At 29.8% G+C, this 20,628-nt stretch overlaps 2 protein-coding genes across 4 annotated transcripts; one reads left to right on the top strand and one right to left on the bottom strand.

Annotated features, from left to right (window-relative positions):
• Positions 1-3,504: 3,504 nt before the first annotated feature.
• LOC141458666 (uncharacterized) lies at positions 3,505-13,254 on the bottom strand. Of its 3 annotated transcripts, none has more exons than XM_074136947.1 (16): positions 13,108-13,254; positions 12,825-12,983; positions 12,482-12,754; positions 12,111-12,353; positions 11,435-11,637; positions 11,165-11,323; positions 10,955-11,087; positions 10,688-10,834; positions 10,518-10,607; positions 10,265-10,443; positions 9,989-10,190; positions 8,878-9,159; positions 7,470-7,614; positions 5,503-5,618; positions 5,262-5,426; positions 3,505-4,947 (listed from the first exon to the last, which is right to left on the bottom strand). In XM_074136947.1, exons 2-15 carry the CDS (start codon positions 12,924-12,926, stop codon positions 5,280-5,282), a joined length of 2,421 nt encoding a protein of 806 aa, XP_073993048.1. In that variant the 5' UTR covers positions 12,927-12,983; positions 13,108-13,254; the 3' UTR covers positions 3,505-4,947; positions 5,262-5,279. The 3 variants fall into 3 exon arrangements, with proteins under 3 accessions (XP_073993048.1, XP_073993047.1, XP_073993049.1); XM_074136946.1 differs by having other exon boundaries at positions 12,825-13,027; positions 13,108-13,244; XM_074136948.1 differs by lacking the exon at positions 13,108-13,254 and adding an exon at positions 13,057-13,075.
• A 536-nt stretch (positions 13,255-13,790) lies between these two features.
• On the top strand, positions 13,791-20,162 carry Vps51 (vacuolar protein sorting 51). The gene is made up of 15 exons (XM_074136949.1): positions 13,791-14,049; positions 14,352-14,486; positions 14,553-14,654; positions 14,731-14,850; positions 15,123-15,263; positions 15,351-15,497; positions 15,609-15,712; positions 17,400-17,597; positions 17,691-17,895; positions 18,269-18,484; positions 18,767-18,910; positions 19,238-19,404; positions 19,485-19,644; positions 19,770-19,882; positions 19,960-20,162. The coding sequence occupies exons 1-15, from the start codon at positions 13,909-13,911 to the stop codon at positions 20,066-20,068; spliced, it is 2,202 nt and encodes a 733-aa protein (XP_073993050.1). The 5' UTR covers positions 13,791-13,908; the 3' UTR covers positions 20,069-20,162.
• The last annotated feature ends 466 nt before the right edge of the window (positions 20,163-20,628 follow it).

Genomic DNA, 20,628 nt, shown 5'->3' with positions numbered 1-20,628 from the left:
ACTTCCATATTAGTGGTTAAATATGTACTAATTAGATTATTTATACACAAAACTGACTGTTGTGGTTTCTACAATACAATAGAGAACTTTGTAACTTTATTCAATCGTTTTTCTGTTTGTTATCTTAATGTTTTTACACATTTATACAGCTGTTCACAGACTTTTTTGCATTCGTGTGAGGTGTTGTTTTGTTAAACATTTAATTGGGTTATTCCTGTTGAATAAAAATAAAAGATTGAATATAAAATGAAAAACTCAGGTTTCTCTCTATCGAATAGTATATTTCATTTGAAAATAAAAGAAGTTTCTACTAAGATAATAATAAAAGTAATAAAATTTAGGTTAGTGTTCACAGACTTTTTTGGCGCAGCGTAAGTCCAAATTCGGTCAGGGATACAACAAATTAAGTGTTACGGTGGACCACACTGCGATACTAAGTTTTACTCTGAGGTTTTAACAAATTAATGTAATGCACAGTGATATTTCTAAGTTTTGAGATGATTTTAAAAATAATACAGTCTTTTATTACAAATAAACCCCTCTAAATGAAAGAAGGGTTTCAGTGAAGTAAACTTTTTTTGAGGTTGTTTACTTTGGTTTTACTAATTTTATATTTCATGATGTATACCTTGTTCTGTTTTTCATTAAATTGGTCACAATGGTAGCTTAAACTGTTTTTTTAATTGTGAATACTAAAGTATCAAACATAACTTAAATGGGGTATTAGTGCACAGAACATAAAACGTCGTTATTGCTATCTACAAAAATATAGATCTATTAGACAGTTTCAACTCAGTGTTTATGTATTTAAAAGTATTGTTTGAATGTATTACTGTTTAATATCCTGCTGAAATGAACAGCATAGTAGTATGGGTTGAGTCAAGATCGTCTAACGGTGCATTTAAGTAATCAAACTAAATATTTTTTAATTCAATTTCATGAAAAAGTTAAAAGATGATAAAATTAGAAATTGGAATGATATTATTAGATTGTAAATGTGATGTCGTATTTTTTAATAAAATCAATCTTTATGATAAATAATTTGCGTATTTTTTTAAAATATTCATTTATATTGAATAAACAAATTCAGGTTCTTTAAAATTTAAAAGATCAAAAATCTAAAAGAATGATCTGTTTTTAATGTTTATTTTAAATTTTTTGATTTATTACTGTAATTCCTGTAAGAGAAAATGTATCTTTAAAAACGGTTGAGTTTTAATTTGTAATATCATAAAATAGAACGTTTTTTAATTCATGATTAATTCTTAAAACACATAATTTCATTGAATAATGATGATTTTCAGATTGAAACGGCCAATTCCGAAGTACAACATGCAAAGCAGTTCATCAAATGACGTTAAAATGAAAAACAAGTTGAAAAACATCCAATCAAAATATATAAATGACTTTTGTTGCAAATCAATTACTAAAAAATGTATTATTTAGTTATATGTAAAATACATGTTAATGTGACAATGTAAGTAATTAAATGAATTTTCACTTTTATAAAAATAATGTATAGCTTAATAGAACAATAAAGAAAAACACTTTAAAAAACTTTATTTGCACTTATTTTTTACATGGACTTAGTATTTATATTCTATTATAAAAATATATAAATTAATACAATGCAAAAGAAGTACTAAATGAAGTTAAAAACTATTAAAAAAAGTTGAAAAATTTGAACAAAAAAGTAAAAATAAAAATTAGTTCTAAAAAATTCCGTCGGAGAACGCTAAATATCAAAAAGTTTAAAAAATATAAAATTAGTTCTAAAAAATTCCGTCGGAGAGCGCAAAATATCAAAAAGTTTAAAAAATAAAATTAGTTACAGAAAAATTCGTAAGAGAGAGCCACTTATCAGGCAAAATAAAATTTAGTTCCAAAAATCATCACTAGGTAGCACTGTTGTAATCACTATGTCAACACAAGCAAAATGTTTTAGTACGACTTGTGTTATAGGAGAGTACATCGCTCTGTCGCTCGTCATTACAAATCCAAACATATCTAGTCAAACAACACCACTCTTCATTAGAGAATCATGAATGTATCAACCACTGTTTTTACTAGCATTTTTAAAAAACCATTCTCCTTTTATCTCAATAATCAGAATGGTAAGTTAGTTCAAATATTCCCCACGAGGTAGCATTATAAACATAGACTGCTATAGCTCGTCTCTCCAAACAAACTTTGTCTAGTGCTACATCTCTATCATCAAATATGAAGTAGTCATACATATGCCATGCCATGATGCCTGTCTAGTCTATCTTTTTCGTAAATTGTATCAAAGTACCTATTGTATCTATCAAGATATTTGGCCCACCCTCTCCGCCCTGCAAACTTCAGTTACTTATATAGCCTGGATGTACTTGTGCACACTCGACAAGAAAGATTCTTTATTTGCATTAATCTCAACAAAAAACAATTTATTTCAGCACACTTCCGGTATCATTAATAACACTTACCTAATGCCATCTAATTGTCATAATGCCTTATTTAAAAAACCACAGAGATGGAGTAATTAAAAGAAATCAAAGAAAAATATTAACTAATTAACTTTAATTCATATTGTCTCTCCCAGGAAGCGGTACAATCACTGTTTATACTAGCATTTTTCAAAAACCATTCTCCTTTTATCTCAATACTCAAAATGGTAAGTTAGTTCAAACATATCTAGTCTAACAATCACCTCTCTCCATTAAAAAATCAAGAATGTATAGGTTTATTTATATTTTTTATACACTTTTTTTTACAATAAATTCATATTAAATCTTTATAAACATTTTAAAAAGATTATTTTGGTAATAAATTATTAATACTTAGAAAAAATTATTTTACAAAGAAAAAATGCAACTTGCAACTACATAGCGACTCACTAGATCTACACTGAACTACCTTGCATTCACATTTAACTATGTTGGTGACTCTCTAGACCTATATAGGACTACCTTACTCTCACTTTTAGCTTATTTACTAATCTTTATATATATATTTGTTTGTTTTAGTGTTCTTATACGCTTTTGTGTGTATGTGTATGTACTTATTTACTTTACACCAAGAATGTAGTAAATGCTTAAATTTCTCAGTTACTTAAATTAGATAACGTAAAAATGGAAATAATATGCCATCTAATTTTGTTTTGTATGAAATTAAAAACAAATCCTACATACCCATGCTATCTAGTGAAAGAACAGAGAACTAATGATTAAGTAGTTACCAAACTTACCAATAGAGCGCTCTTGACAGCAGTATGTGTTGCTTTTTCAAGTTGGAATTCATAACTCTGCAACTTAAACTGTCAGTACTTATATTTACTCTTCTTTTTTCTTTTTTAGCGTGAAGTGATATTAATAAGGGTTTTAGCCATTACATAATAAACAATTGTATAAACATAATAAAATATTTACTCAATAATGGAAGAATAAACAAGGATTAAATTTATTGCTGTAAAGAATTAAATAAAAGGAAGGATATTGATGCAAGAAACAATTAGGAGAGCTTAAAAAATAGTAAAAAATTCAATAAGTTTTATATTTTCCTAATAAGAATAAAGGGAAACTAAAAATTATTCATTACTTTTACGTCAAATACGAATTAAATTACAAAATATACAGAATATCTGATGTTAAGTAATCAATATAATCCATAACAAATGAAACAGAATCATTCACGTAGTGCCAATGAACTTAATTTACAGCAATGATATGTGAGGGACCTGTTTTACATGAGTCTCAACTTGACCGATAAAAAATATGGCAGTTGCGGTCGGGTAAGGGAAATGTTAGAAGCTATATAGAAATTACAGAAAGTAGAAAGGGCCGACTACAAATGGTAAAAATCTTCAGAGCATTACAGATACAAAAAAATAAAAATAAAAATAAATAACGGATTTGTTGTGGGAAAATAATGTCAGTATTATGTCTGTAAGAAATCTTAATTTTGATCGCTTGACAATTTTAATTTAATAAAATTTTGAAAATTGAAAAGGGAAGGTTAAGATTAAGATGATTAAGGAAAAGGGGTCAGTCACGCCTTTGGTTAATATATTTCATTCAAGATATTTATGCATATCTGTGTGTAGATGGTTACATCTTGATTGGTTAATGGTGTAAATATCGAATAATTTTAGAATACAGTAACTTTTTAATCTGTTGTATCGTTATAAATAAAGCTACTTAATAAATGATTTTACTCGGTACTTAATTAATTGTTCAAGAACTTTTCAGAACAAAAGCAGCGATACGATTAAGCTTGGCAAACTACATAAAAATTTAGCCCAAATGAAAAAGATGGAAAACTCCATCCAACGAAACAAATGGTTTTTAACATGAATCAATTATTATTTTAAAATATATTACAAAATTATGAAGTGACACTGTACTGTAAGAATTTATATTAACATGTTTTGTTAATTTAGACAAAAAATATATATATATAACTACTAATTTCTTACAGAATAAAGTAGTAACTTATTCATTCAAAAATATCTCCATTCATTTACCTATTTTTCACATAAACTTAGTATTTTTAATTATATTTGAGAAAAAAAACACTAAAAAATTATATGTGTACATATATATCAAATAACAAATAAATCTTGTTAAAACTGGATCACACATGTTGTCTCATTATTATTTAAAAATGTAATAATGTATTATATAAAACGATAAAAAAACGCACAATAATGCCTCAGAAATGAATATGTTAATATATTTTTTTGAATATTTAAAAATATAAGTTTGAAATATTGACAAAACATTTCTACAATAAAGTAGCATTTTACATCTTCTGATGTACAAAATTGTGAGTATCCACCTAAGAGCAAAATAGCACACAATAATGAAAACGCCAAACTCTTTTTACATCAGTCACATTACATTTTAATTTCCTTTCTTTTTTAAAAAAATTCTTCAAGTCTCTGATTATCAACAAACCAGTAAAAGTATGCTGTAAAAAAACAACATAAATCTGATGAATCTCAAAGTGGCAATCTCCGTTTGCGAAAAGGTTACAGTAAAATCATTTCTACTGCTTAAGTACTAGAAAATAAGGAAGTAGTGAAGTGAATATCAGAATTTGAAGAGTGTGGTTCTGGTGGATAGAGGGATCTAGCAAAGGAGTGGAGGCCTTGGTCCTTTCCAAGACCTTTCAGCCATAGAAGTGTAACAGTAAATTTTTTAGAACCAGATTTCATATCCTCACAAATTTGTGACTTAATATAAAACTAAAAATAAAAATTTAGTTAATTATATCAATTTTACCCGCGTTAAACCAACTTATCAAAGTTTTCCCATTGCAACTTCCAATATTCTTTCTCGGGTTCTTTTTTGCTCTTGTAATTCTTTGCATAAATTTCCTATTTCAATTTCTTTTTCAGAATTCATTTTTTGTAATTCTGATATCATATCCGACTGCGCCATAATTTCCTTAATAAAAGTACATTAAATAACTAATAAACTCTCATAAATAGAAATTTCTTAGTCAAATTGAAATATAAGATACCTTTTTCAATGAACAGATTTTCTTCAGATTACCATCATTTTCTTTTTTATTCTCTAAAATAGTCTTCTGCAGGCTTTCAATATTATCTTCTAACATACTTTTCTCTTTCAACAAACCTGTATTCAAATACATAAGGAATTATTTCATCGGATTAACAACATAATCGTCCTAAATTAACAAAATCTGTTAACAATCTACATTGCACTCTACATAAGCGCCCATGAAAAATCATTTTTCTTTATAATAAAATTATCAAAAGGTAGGATAAATTTATTTTTCAATTGTTTCAGACCGATCCTTAATTAAAGTGATACGATTTAGTAGTGCGTAGTACATTCAAATATTGGAACAGAAATGTTATAATCCGCAGACAATGCAATCTTTAGACATTTTTTCCTTGACGGCCTATTATCGACCGGTTTAGGGAGTTCGTCCACTTTTAGTGTCTTGGTTTACAGAGAATTAATATCCCAAGTAAGTGTTTAAAACTCAACATTCATTCTCAAGGTAGAAGCCCGAATAATAGCAATCCGCAAACTACTCGAAGGAAAAAAATACGAATCTTTCTTTAGTCACCCTAAAATTAGTTTTACAATATTATTTGATCAACAATCGTACAGAGCTCTCTCTAACAAACAATTTTAATTAACTAATTAAATAATAAGAAACAAATTTCACTGATATTTAAGATATCAAAATTGCAATGGAGTATGACAGTGTTCATGCAGTTAAGATAGTACGAGCACAGCACCCAAGGAAATGAAAGAATGAATTTTTTCTAAAAAGCAAATTTTTTTTGACGCATCAACTGCCATGGTCAATAGCACCCTTAATCTCGTTTCTTTTCTCTTTCTCATAATTACATGTGCTAGAAAAAAAAAAAATTTAAGTAATGCCAGCAGAGGAAAAAGATTAGCAGCTATGTGTTTAGCGTATTGGATTTCTACGTGGAGGCCCTGGTTCTATTTTTACGCAGAATTGTTGGTGTTGGCTTCTTGAGGGACGTGTAATCCATATATGTGATAAAACCCCTATACAACTGTCCTACCGGACAGTTTTAATGAATATGTGCCAATGCAATACATACTTGTCGTGCAGCATGCTTGCTTTTAGAGACTTACGATAAAGCATTCTTCCTCTTTCAGAATGGCTCTTAAATGCTGTTTCGGAAGCCTTATGAACTTATTCTGGCTAGACAGGCAAGGAAGCATAATCAAGGCACATTTGGGCCTCCAAGTGAGGCATCCAAGCACGAAGAGTGAAAATATTGCAAATTTAAATGGACGTAGTTGCAATATTTAGATTGGCTTACAGACTATCAAGCATTCTTAAGACTACTTTGGGACAATAACTTGAGCCAAAGTTATGCCTTTTTTGACAAGTTGCAAGAAAATACAGGATTTCGAGGCAATAAAGCTTGTCCCACGGAGGATGGGGTCCCGAACCGTTTTGTGGCATTACAAGATTCCTCGTTATTTCAGCCATCAAAGCGGTCACTGGAGGCCTATTTGTCTAGCAACAAGATAACACACACATGTTATTTTCAAAGTATATTTGTAATTAAAATTATAAAAATAACCATATACTTTGTAATAGTCTGGTCAATTATAAAGCATGACTTATTACATTAAGTTTGAGCAATGTACGGTTGCAAATTTACTGGCATTACAATGTGATTAAACAAAATAACTCGATTTGACGATCTCTAGCCTACATCTCACAAATTTCACTCATTCATTCTCTAAAAGACATAAATTCTTAACATAGGAACGGATCATCCAATTGTAATCTGATCACGTTTTCCTTCCCAGATGTATGTTCACTGAGCGCATATGAGTTTGAACGCTAAATGATTTTGCTTCATTTAGATTTTCTACTATCTTCTATTCATTACTCAATTCTCCTTAAATGATATCATTACATTGTTAATTAATTGTGTTCAAATATAATCAAAGAACATGATTTACCTTCATTTTTATGTTCCATTTTTTTTAGTTCCTCTTTTAGTTGCAGTAAGGAGTTTTCATTTTCTTTTATTTGGCCTTTTAAATTTAAGATTTGTTCATTTTGTTCGGTTACAATTCTAGTTTTAGATCGTAAAGTTTGAACAACCTTAAATAATAAAAAAACGAATTTTGATGGTTAGTTTTCATGAAGAAAAAATACAAAAATTCAATTCTTCTTTAAAGTGCCAATACACATAGTGACATCCCCGAACAACCAATGGAACTGGCTTGGAAAAAAAAATTTTGGTTCAAACAGCCGGAATGGGAGAATCCACTAAACCTATCTTCAGATTTTCGTTCAGCAGACAGATAGTTACAATCCATTTTTTTCTTATGGATAAGAAGAAAAATGAGAGGCATGGCTTAATTAAGATAAAGCTAGAATAATTAATTATAATTTATTGTTTAAATGTGGTAAGTTGAATACCATTCACCGAGTCCACATGAGCGAAGCGGGTAACTGGACGAAGAAGTGCAAACACTTCTACCAATGTGCAATATTAATTTTTGTCTGCAATAATTTGAAATAAAAACTGTAAACTTAGACGTACAGGCTATCGCTGAGGTTACTAGCTTACTGAATTTAAAATACTGGATTAACTTGAACTTTAGAAGTTTCAAAATTGAGAAGACAAATGGAAACAGCTAATATATACTACATTTTTTTTACAAATGACTTTTAATGTTAATGTTTATTGAACTTTCAATTACAATTAATGTCTCTTACGCTTCAAATCCTAAAAAGTAAATAGTGCCGGCGTTCTGTCTACATACAAAAACTTAATAAATTTTCTGTAATGATTCTGAAACGAAAAGCAGTAACTTACCCTCCATTCTCTTACACCACCATACTAAAAACAAATAGATTCAAGTGTTCGCTAAGTTTGCTTTACGAGATTATATGCAATAGTAAAGAAAATATCTTCAAATGTTTCGTTTGAAGGAAGGACTAAAGATTTTATAGCTAACCCTGCATTCTGCTGTCTGAATTGTACTCAGAATTAATTGAATGTAAATAAATAGCATTGTGAAATAGCACACGCCTAGTGCCTATTACTTTCTCCAGATGAAGTGGGAAAACAAAACTCCTACTGAATTGGATAATGAATGAGACAATAAAAATGAATATTGGCAAACATCCGTGATGGGTACAATTATTTATTGGTGGTATAAATTAGAGAACAAAGAATGACTTTAGACGAAACGAATATTAATCGAGGATAATAACATTCAGATCTTTAGTTGGACGTAGACCCCCACTGATGACTGAATGTGTGCACGAATGAATTTTGAAAGAAAGCCAAGTCAAATTATTTTTGTAGCGATTAATTCATAATTAATATTATAGCTACTAATTTTAATATATTACCTGATCATATTTATTATGAATCTCTTGAGCTTTTATTTCCAATTCTCCCATACGTTCGCAGACTTTCGCAGATTCTACTTTGTTTACCTCTAAATTCTGTTGAGTGCTGTATAATAATTGGTGAAGCCTGAAAACTTCAGAACTTGCCAAAGCTAAACTGTGCTGCAATCTTGTTGCTCTAAGATCCGTTGCTTCTTGGCTGGTTTGCATACATCGTATGGTCTGGTTCATTGAAGCCATTTTTAAATGGTAAAATTCTATTAACGAAGAAGTCATTATTTCCTAAAAAAATAATAATAATAGGATAATAATAATAATAATAACAATAGTAATAATAATAATAATAATAAGCCTTTATTGGTTTCCTTCATATTTACATACATATTAGCTGATTAATCAAATTTAACATAATTTATTTCTTCTTCTTTTTTATTCATTTAAGTATTAAAACTAAATATTTAATCAAAAACAAAAAACAAAAAATACTTCTTTACATAAAAATAAAATGAAACATAATTCTTTCTACTTATTTTGAAACCAGGCCCTTTTAGTCCAATAGGAAAATAAATATAAGGAAATTAAGAAGCTAATAAACAATAAATATTACCATAAACCAGAAATGAATAAATTGACTAGTTTGGTACTATCTTCGATTTACTCTTTATGAATTTTACAAAATGAAATAGTCGGTTATTAAAAATTTTACCAAGCAATAAATAACTATTTAACTATGCAATAATATCAATACCAATTGAACGCTACAGAAAAACATCCTTTTTTACTGAAGTTTCAGATAATGTGGTTCATTTTTATAGCATTCATCTTTAAGAGTAGCTTAAAGTACGTCAGCGAGGTATGAGGTTCAGGTTAGAAGCTGATTTTTTCCACTCACTTATTTGACTTCATTTAGTAAGGAATAGCCTTCTACAAATAGCACCCACCTGAAACTTTCATTTTGTTCTAAGTTCAATGGCGGCATTGAATGAAATTACGCGTCCACCAAGGCTTCCAAAGCCACCCAAATACCTATGTTAAGAAATTCGGTCACAAATTCCCTGATTTTCTGGTAAACCTATTTTTTAGAAATTCATTAAACAAATTGTACACATACGTTACTCTTACTTGCAGCATCTTCATACTTTTCAAGTAAAGCATTCAGATATCCTTCTTGTGTAACTGTCATTAGAGGAGTTATATCCATTGGTGATATATTATGCAAAGATGATGTGGACGGTTCTTCACAGCTTTTTTCCGAAGGTGAAAATATGACTAACTGATTTAAATCGTGCATACAACCAGCCAGCATACCGATACTTAAAACAGAAATAATATTATTAATTTATTTGTAAATTCTAAAAATATTAATAGAAAAAAAAAATCGACCAACCATTCTGAAGAAAACCCAGTGCTCCCTGTAAGGGATAAAACTCTTTTTTTAATATCTTCAGGGCCTGTATACAAAGCTGCGGACAAAACTGTCAGTATCTGCCTTTCTCTCAATAATTCCCTATACATTATAAACCAATTTGTATTTTTATCAGCAAGTTCGGTAAGAAAAAGGAGTGCCTGAAATATTATACAGTACACAATAGAACTATTATCTAACAAAATTTAAAAAAAAATAAAATAAAAACCCTTACATAAACATAAAATGAATAAACTGGTTCTTGAAAAATATTTGAATTCTTCATTACTGAATTTTTTAAAGGTAGAAACAATTTTTCCAATACCTATAGCACATTAAATAAAAATAAGTTTAATCGAAACAAAACTTATAGCCAATTTTAAAAAACGTTCATTTCAGACTGACTGGTTGATTAATAGAACATATTATTTGTTCTGCAAGTTTGGCTTCTTTTAGCATCTCAGATAAAAGATGAAGCAGAGCAGTAAGTTTAACAAAAAGAGAATTACTCATCGTTCCATTTTCTCGAATTTCAAGAATTAAAAGAATCACCTGTAAATAAATTGATTTAATATACTGATTCAATAAGAATTACTAAGTCTGTTAAAAATGTAAATGAAAATATCTTTTTACATCTCAAAAACATACACAAACACATTAAAAATAAAATACCGAAGTGTTATCATCCAAAATATCTATTAATGCCTTTTTTAGTGAAGTTTCTTCCGTCATCGAAAATACCTTCGTTACAATGCAGCACATAAGTTTCAAAGAATCAGTAGAAATATCGACATTGTTTATCCATCTATTTGCAGAAAAGCACAGTACAAAAAATTGAACGAAAACATTTTGAGTTCACTTAGTATATAAAATAAAAGTAACCTTAATGCAAACTGAAGAATTTTTGGATAATAAAATTCCAGCTCCGCACAATCTAATTTGACTAAGCATTGAAAATATTCCAGTAATACTCCAACACATTCAAGAGAAACTTCGTCTTCTTTTATTGAGTTTAATAATTTCTCCGTATCATTGCCAAAGCTGGGAAGGAAATATTATTCTAAAATATACGATCTAACAAAATATTGTAGACATCCATATTTCAGAAAAACAAAAATCAAAAAGATTCATTAATATTTCAAACGCACTTACTTTTTATAACTACATAGTATATGACTTGATTTAGAATTTGTGACGATTTCTTTGAAAAAAATTACTATATGTTTCATCAGATATGCATTATCGCGACTCAAAGCGTCTATTAACGTCGGGCAGGTAGACTCAATGTAAGTGCCTATTTCTGGATCAGGTACTCCACCGGATACATCCTTCAGGATTATCATTAGTTTACAAACCTAAGTTATACACAAAATATATGCTTTATTATTCTGCAATCCTTATTGAAGCAGTGTTAAAGTTTGTCGTGGGTTTCTACTTTAAATCTGACTGTTGTTGGATTTTCAATGAACAGAGGTTCTACTTATTTCATATTTAATTGTCAGCTTTTCATTAATTTGCTTGTATGAAACAAGTTTATTTTATCCAATCTAATCATTTAGCCTAATATAAATGATAAAATACTTTGTAGTCAAACTGTGGCTGTCGAATTATCCATGCGACTACTGTTTGATTTTGTATTGATTATCTTTTTTTTTTAAGTTTCATGTAACCTTCATCAAAAAACTAATTAATATTAGAAATGCCAAAAAGATCAAACAAAAAGGGAAATTTAAGACAACATGCTTTGCAAAGAAATCAAATTTCAGTCATACTCTTAATTACGTATCTATTTTTAAAACATATTTCTTTGAAAAGAAAAAAACATTACCTGAACTCTTAAGGGATCATTATTTTTTTGCAACTTGAGAACCGATTTTATAAATTTCTTTATGTCAACTGATCTCATCAATGTAAATACTGCTGGTACATTTTTGTAGCAGAGATTTACTAGCACTCCTAATGAGAGCAATATTAACGACTCATCGTTTCCCACGATCCATTCTGTAAGGAGAGAAATAAGGGCACCTAAATGAGCTTCTTGCCACGAAATGTTAACTCCATAAGTTAGTTCCTATAAAAATATAAATTAAAATTACCTCTCGTTTGGATCAAACTATAAAGATGAGTAGTGTCATAAATATACACGATTTTTTTCAATAATACTGACGAAAAGCCATAGATATAATCACAGTAGATTACCTGTAACAACTGAAGCACCTTAAGATTTTTTTCGTTAGATCCGAGTTCAAATCTTAAAAGTTTCGTTAATATTGGAGCAAATTTATAAGTATGTACAAGCCGTTCTCTTGTATTAGAATTTCGACAGGCTGCAAGAAGGACAGTTACAGCTGACCAAGTAATATTGGATTGTGCATCAAAAACTATCATCAATTCATGAAGATTAACAAAGAAATCAACGATATCTTTGTTACTAAGGTCAAACACAGTAGGATCTGAAGATGCAGGCAGTACCTAAAACATAAAATGAAAGGTGTAACGAATATGAAGGAGAATTAAAATTAGCTAAATCGAAAATGCAAACCTGTAACGACCGTTGAATACTAGTGAGATGTTCATCGCTTCTATTATTCATGTATTCTCTCGTACTTATGTTAAACTGCTTTATTAAATCTTGATTATCCATTTTATTTTTTTTTAACAATAATTATCTAATAACAAGTTATTCGTTCATAACTCGTTCCTGAAAGCCAAAATTAAATGCTAAACTTTGAAAGATTAATCATCCTAGAAAATAAACAAATAATTTGAATTACACTCATTCAACTTCTTTACTCAAGTTACAAGCAACAAATAATATTACATACCATTACAAATACAAATAAAACATAATGGATTACTGAAAACTCGTATTCCCGCCCAATAGTTACACATAAAAAAAAAGGATAAGTAAGCATTATCCTGATCAAAAGAATTGACAAGAAAATTAAGCATAACAAGTTTTATAATTCAATTATAAATATCTTTATGAAGTAGTGAAAATGAAGCAGTATATAATACCATTAGAGCTTTAAATATTTATGAGGCATTTGTACGTCAAGTCAAAATTGTCATTGTACTGCACACTACATGTATGTAACTTTACTTATGGTGGGGGCTCACTTAGAATTACATCTCATGTACTACATTGACATTGAGTATTTACGTGAGAAATTACTTTTAGAGAGTTACCACTCATCTCTGATTAATTAGCGCTTTACAAAAGTCTGCTAATTAAACTGAAGAAACTCTAATTCCTAACTTCAAATAAAATAATCATCTTTTGTATAAAACGCTCTTAGCTTAATCCTTTACTATATCGTGAATTCTTAGAGCAGTTTCCCTTTGCCTGCATAATAAATATGAATGAAACTACAAATAATTTATGAGAGTCATGCATAGTTTCTGCATAGCGTGCAGACTGCAATGAAAAACTAAGAAAACTCGATCTATTGCTTGAAAATTATTAAATCGATAAATTGGAAGGACATATCCAATCAAAACGATTCTATAAATTTCAACCGTAGAACCTTCTTCACACAAAAGGGTTGAGATTTGAGCCGTAAACAAACAAATATTGTTATCCCATTCTTCAATAAATTTGGCGAAGTTGAACAAACGTTTAAGATATGAATTCCGATATATCATCGGTTGATCTAGAATTTGCTAATAATATTGTAGAGAGTAAATGTAAATCAATAAGTGGAAATCCATACGATTTGAATGGACATCACTTTAATCCAGACATGTATTTGCAGAAACTTTTAAAGGTCAGTATTTATAGCACATTATTAAAAATCGGTTCGATAAAAATATTATTATAGCGATATCATCATATTTTCAAGTATAACAATTATAAAAAATGGTGACATCTTATATTTTTTTTGCTATTCATATAATGTTGGTTGCCAACTAGAGAAGAAAGTTAACGTTGGGGGCTCGTCTGGCTTGTTATCCGAAAATTAATACAAGGTTCTAGGATACAACTGTACTGCGTTTAGAACGGCATGAATTTATGCATGATATTTATTCATTTCCTAAAGTTTTAGTACATTAAATGCATTGTTTGTAGGAACATTCCCTTAAAGAAATAATGGAACAGGGAGAAGTCATAGTTCGAGATACTCAAAGTCTCCACTCTGATATGCAAACGCTTGTTTATGAAAATTATAACAAGTTTATTTCGGCTACAGATACTATTAGAAAGGTAACTTTTCAGTACAAAGTGTTTACTGTTCAATATTATTTTACTAAGTAGTTAGTGTGATTGCAGATGAAAAGTGACTTTAAGCAGATGGAAACTGAAATGGACCTGCTTGGAAAAAATATGGATTCCATAACTTCGTTTTCTGATCAGATATCGACAACTCTCAAAGTACAACAAAAAATAAATTAAGTATACTATATTTCTAAGTTTGTAAACCAGTTAAGGAGCTTCTCTTAATTTGCAGGATACCAGGCAACAAATTGCTAAATTATCTGGAGTCCATTCACTTTTAAAGAGACTGCAGTTTCTCTTTAAGTTACCTAACAAACTTAAAATTTTAATGGAAGAAGGAAATTATGCTCAGGTATTATGGAACAGATAAGGGTAATTATATCAACTGTATTATGCCCACAATTAAAATTAGTGTGCTTATATTTACGATAAATTGATTGTTTAGAAAAGGTTTGTATAAGTGGAAAGAAAGAGCCCTGGCCTCTGTTAATATTTTTTGACGATTAACCCATATTCAACTGCCCATTTGACAAATGTTAACCATAAATAAGATCTATTCGTTTATTTTACATTTAAAAAATTTAGAAAAACTAGAATTGGTGAAGAGTAATTTTGCTGTTGCAGGCAGTTGAAGATTATATGGTTACCCAACAAGTACTAGAACATTACGCCCATTTAGAATCCTTTAGAGGAATCCAAAGTGACTGTATTAAAATTGTTGAAGAACTAAAAGAACGACTTCGTGGACAGTTTAAAAGCAGAGATGTAAGGGATTTAGATTCAACTCTAACTATCCACATTGAGATTTTAATCGTAGTACTTTAAGTCTGATAAGGAATTTAATTTTTCTAGATCCGAGCTAAAGAGTTATCACAGGCTGTAGAATTATTGCTTAGGCTTGGAGAACCTGCTGAGACACTGTATTCTCAATTCCTTACACACGCAACAGCCAGATTGCATGATCAGATTTTTATGTTACAGTCTGATAATTCCGGAGAGGTAAGACGTACTCTAAGAAATCAATCATTACTTTATGACGTTAACATGTCTTTTTGAGTAAATATTTCAGCAGAGATGGTATTCTGGTTGATTTTTTGTTTTGTTTTATAGGATCTCTTGGAGTTTGTGGATTTAGCAAATAATGGTTTCATTTGCGATCTTTGTCTAGTTGTCACCAGTTATAATGATATGTTTCTAAATAATGAAAAAGAAAAGTAAGATGATAAAGTTTTATTTTGGAGATCAGTATTAACGAAACAAATATTTAAATAATTTGGTGAGGAATCAGTGCGAAGTGCAAGCAGATATCCTATTCATGTGGTGGCATCACCATTTGCTTTTATTGAAAGTTTTTTATTTGTCATTTCTTTGCTAATTTGTTTAAATTTTGTGCAAGTCTAACATATACGCATACTTAACTTTCAGATTGTAAAGGGGTGTAAAGCAAAATCTTGGTTATAAGATCATTTGTAGCTCCTTTGTTAATGTTTGTTGGTAGAGTAAAGAATACATTTTTGAGAGTATTGATGAGGAGTTTAAATTACGTATAACTCGTATTAGTTAAACTATGTTGCATATTTCATCGCTGTTTATTTTTTTAATGTGAAACATTTACCATATACCTTGCTCCCATCTTCAGTCTATAAAAAGAGCAGTATTAGAATTTATGACAGTCTGATAGTTATGCTATTCTTACTCTTTTCGTCCTAAATATTAACCAACTGCTCGTTTTTATTTAAATTGATACAGTTTAGAATTTCATAATTATAGAGTTTAAGTAAATAATACTAGTGCCAAAATATTGAACATGCCTTAAAAACTAATCAATGTGCTCTGCCCAAAAACTTTAAAACGTTTTAAGTGCTAGTAACCCAATACTGTTTTTGTTAAAATTAAAAATTATGTATTTATTTTCTTAAGAAATAATACCAGTGTTATTATTTAATAATACATTGCAAATGTGCGATTTATTTAGTTTCAGATTACAAATGTGTGTAAACCTAAACCATTGCGACCCAAGAGGTCATTTGTGAATCCCATGTCGTTATTTCTGTGAAGAGTGTTCAATATGTTAGCAAAATTTCCAGTCCAAATTTTTTTTTAATGCCAATGTTATCAGATAGGAATGTGGTTGAAGGGTTAATTGAGTCAAGTGGACTGTTGGCTAATTTTGTATAAAAGTAAAGTAATGCCTATTTTTTCAGGCGAGTTTACGTTCAACTTCCAATTAGGTGTCGTAGACGTAGTTCTCGTATTAAACATTAAATAAAATCCAAGGCCTAGAACGTGAATCAAACTCAGTACTACAATTACATACTAGTTTAGCAGGTCTCGCATCTAACCGCTCGGCTACCTAGCGGCTAATTTATATAATCAGTTTTATCATGCTCTAAGTAAGTCCATCCGAATATGACCTTCGATTAATTAATCTTTGAAGTGTTGTAATGAAGTCAGTACAGTTCAAGTCTCAGCAAGGCGTCAGGGATTATTCTAGGAATCTTAAGATAAGATTTTTTACAAACTTTCCTATATGTACTATGTCACCTTCGTTTATCCTGTAAATAGAAATTGACCTACAGTAAATCTTACCATTTTTCTTTTTTTATGGAACATATTTTTCTCAGAGGGCGAGTTAGTTTTAATTTCGGATTTTGCAGCCAATGATATTGGAACATTTACAATAGGTTGTAGATGTATTTTTCAAGGTTAAACAAATATTTCCAAGATATTTCATTTGAAGAATATAATTTAAAGGGGCAAAGTTACTACTGCCAACCTCTCTAAAAAATGTTACGGGGGCAATTACTTTCTATGTTTCAAGAATATTTACTAATTATAAATGTATGAATTGCAATAATGAAAATCATATTTTTGTTTCATACCAGATTTTTCAACTTTTAGCAATGAAAATGACAAAGCTTTAAAAAAATTGAACAAATTTATAGAGGATCAAATGAACGAGTTTTTTTCTTGTGTAGAGAAAAGAATAAAATCGGCCCAAGAAACTTCTGATATTTTAATATTAGTCAGAGCACTTGGATGCCTTTATAGCCGAATAAACACGCTTACCTCGTTATTCAGTACCAATATTTATGCTAAGTAAGTATTAATTTTATCCGTTATTCAGGCTTTAAATGGTTTTATTAATATATTGTTTTCAGAAGATGGCATTATTATAAAATTATGTTTTAGAGAAGCTTTAAAGCTTATTAAAGAATGTGCTGCTCGGGAAGCTCAAGTCCAGTTAACAAGGCTGGAAGCTAGGCTAAAGGAATGGATCCGTGGTGCTAGACAAGGTATAGCGCAAGAATCCACTGGGCAGTCAGCGGGGGAATTGAGTACTGGATTGGTTATAAACATAGTGGATGGAGTAAAAGCTTCTCTCAATCATCTTACGGTAAGCATTTCATTTATCTCTTTCTCTCACTTTATGACATGAAATGAATTTTTTCACATCTCCTGACAGTAATACATAAGCTTTAAAAAATTTTGCACAACAGACTAAGCTTCGCATTTTTTTTTTTTTGCAAACAAATTCTTAAAAGTTTATCTATTTGTTTATCTCTTTCTCCATGACTTGCGATTCAAATCTATTTTGATAGAGAGGAAGTATCAAGTTCCATGTTCAAAAGTTAAACGCTATCGGCTTTTGTTTTTTTATCTTATTTGGTTTATAATTTGTTTTTTCCTACTGCTCTTTAACCTTTTTGAACTTCTGCCTTTTGCCTATAATTCTGTGAGTAATTACTGTTAATACTTGTATTTTATAGCTGTTTATTCAACCAGATGTACCATTTGCTGGGGGAAAGGAATTTAGTGATCATTTTTCTATGAAATCAGTTCGTGAAGGACTTGTAATGGCATTTCTACAAAATATCGTACAAACAGCCCATGGTTTCACTAAATCACAAACAGTACCATTGCCAACTTTACTTCTACTTGCAAACATGTGTTTAGAATGTAGTAATACTCATGTTCAATATTTGGTAAGGAAAAAGTTGCGCACATTAATTTTTTTTTATTGTAATATTGATTTTTTCAAATAAAACCTTCAAAACAAACATTGACTAAGGGGTAGTAATTGAATCTAAGATCGTATCTACTAATTTACTTCTTTTGGATTTTCCTAGGACGTCTTAGATCACTTCTTATTTATTGAAGTCTACTTTCAAGAATTTTAGCCCAACGCCCTAGGTCCTAGGATATTCAAATAGTTTACTTGTAGTGAACCCAGTCACAATCAGTGCTGAAATTTTTAATCGTTTCAGATAGGTTTGGTAGATGAATGGTTTAATATTAGTCCTACAAAAGAAAGGACGTTAGAAAAAGAGGAATTATGTCGTAAAATGCAGAAAGGTGCTCAAGATTTAGTAAATCATTATGTGAGAATGCAAGGCAACATTATCAGTCAGGTTAGTATTAACTATAATTTGTTTTTCAGAACATATATTTTATCAGTACAGTTAGTGTATGGATTTAATATGGGTGTTTATATTTTATATTAGGTATTTATTCCTATATGTATAAAAAGAAATGTAAAATATTTAAAAAAAAAGAAAGAAATATAAATATGAAAAATATTTGAATAATAATGTCCTATGATTTAACTGGTCTGGAGACTGGAATACAGTCTCGAGCACCCCGGTAGGGAACCCCTGCCTTAGATAATAACTTGCCTTATATTAAATAAAATAATAATAATAATTCCAAACTTCTATTATTATTTTAATTTTTAAAAGATGGTACGCAAATCAATTGAAACAAGAGATTGGGTACACAGCCTTGAACCACGCACTGTAAGGCCTGTAATGAAACGCGTTCTTGAAGAATTAGCTTCTGCAGAAACTTTAGTTGGTTCTCTATTTGAAGATGGTGTGAGACCACCTGGTTCTGATCACCAACACAGGTTTCTATTTTTGTATTTTACTCATTTGCATTTCCTAAAACATATATAATTTCAACTGTTCTTTAACTGTAAATTTGTAGATCTGTTGTTGGTGCTTCTGTATGGACACAGAGTACGACAACTGCCCACGGATATTCACATAATCTACACAAATTGTTTTCTGATAAAATTGAAATTTATGCACCTGTAGAATTTACAAAAGTATCTGTGCTTACTGGCATAATTAAAATAGGACTGAAGGTAATTTTATTATTGATCTAGTTGAATACTCTTAAACACATTATATAGCTTTTACAATTTAATTATTAATGATTTAATATTCTTATTTTTCCTTAATTATTTATCTGTTTTATTTATAATTTTAGACATTATTAGAATGTGTAAGGCAGAAAACGTTTAGTAAATTTGGCCTTCAACAAATACAAGTTGATACCCATTATCTTCAGCTATACCTGTGGAGATATGTCGCAGATGAAAAGTAATTCTTATCCTTTAATTCCTATTATTGATTACATAATTATAATATTTATTTTATATTACTTTCTTAAATTACAGTTTGGTGCATCTGCTTTTGGATGAAATATTAGGTAGCGCAGTGCATAGATGTATGAATCCAGTTCTGATGGAACCTTCAGTTGTGGAAATTATATGCGAAAGAGGATGAAACAATGCTATATGTTATGTATAAGTTGTAAAATACCAAATGAATTGTTAAATAATGTTGTTTTTGGCAGTAAATCTTAATGGAAACGCTTCAATGATGTAAATTATTGAAATTAAATATGTAATCATTGTGATCAGCAATCAGTGATAAAGCAATTACTAATGTTGAAAAAAATAGAGGTGTCCTGCAGAATAACAACAGGAATTTCAAGAGGACGTTTTTTTTTTTAAATTATCAGTGACAATGTTTACTTCTCTAGAGTAATCTCTAGCATAAGCTACTTAAACCTACCAAGCTGTTGCAATACCCTCTTGTATGATCTCTATGATGATTAGGTGAATTTTAGTCCTAACTTGAAGAACAAATCTTCACAATTTGAGTAAATGGACGAGATTATTCTTTTGTGCAGAAGAAGAAAATTGAGGCAGTGAGCATAAAACCGTCTTAGGAAAAGAGGACCTGAGGCGTCGCATCCTTACTTTTCATTTCTACGGAGAATATGTCAGTCCAAATCGTTCGTAGCCCTTTTATTTATTCTCACCAACAGGGCTTCTTGTGAG

Source organism: Rhodnius prolixus, unplaced genomic scaffold (genome assembly GCF_049639745.1).
Source record: "Rhodnius prolixus isolate KJV_2025 unplaced genomic scaffold, Rpr scaffold_5, whole genome shotgun sequence".
Taxonomy (NCBI): Eukaryota; Metazoa; Arthropoda; class Insecta; order Hemiptera; family Reduviidae; genus Rhodnius; species Rhodnius prolixus.
The sequence above is the reverse complement of the archived record's forward strand: the minus strand, read 5'-3'. Positions and strand labels throughout refer to the sequence as shown.

Coding starts and splice junctions, on each gene's coding strand:
- Vps51 (XM_074136949.1), top strand. CDS start 13,909: ATGAATTCCGATATATCATCGGTTGATCTAGAATTTGCTAATAATATT. Junction 14,487..14,552: donor CTACAGATACTATTAGAAAG/GTAACTTTTCAG, acceptor GTGTGATTGCAG/ATGAAAAGTGACTTTAAGCA. Junction 15,713..17,399: donor CTAAATAATGAAAAAGAAAA/GTAAGATGATAA, acceptor TTCAACTTTTAG/CAATGAAAATGACAAAGCTT.
- LOC141458666 (XM_074136947.1), bottom strand. CDS start 12,926: ATGGATAATCAAGATTTAATAAAGCAGTTTAACATAAGTACGAGAGAA. Junction 10,608..10,687: donor TATGTTCTATTAATCAACCA/GTCAGTCTGAAA, acceptor AATGTGCTATAG/GTATTGGAAAAATTGTTTCT. Junction 5,427..5,502: donor AAATCTGTTCATTGAAAAAG/GTATCTTATATT, acceptor ACTTTTATTAAG/GAAATTATGGCGCAGTCGGA.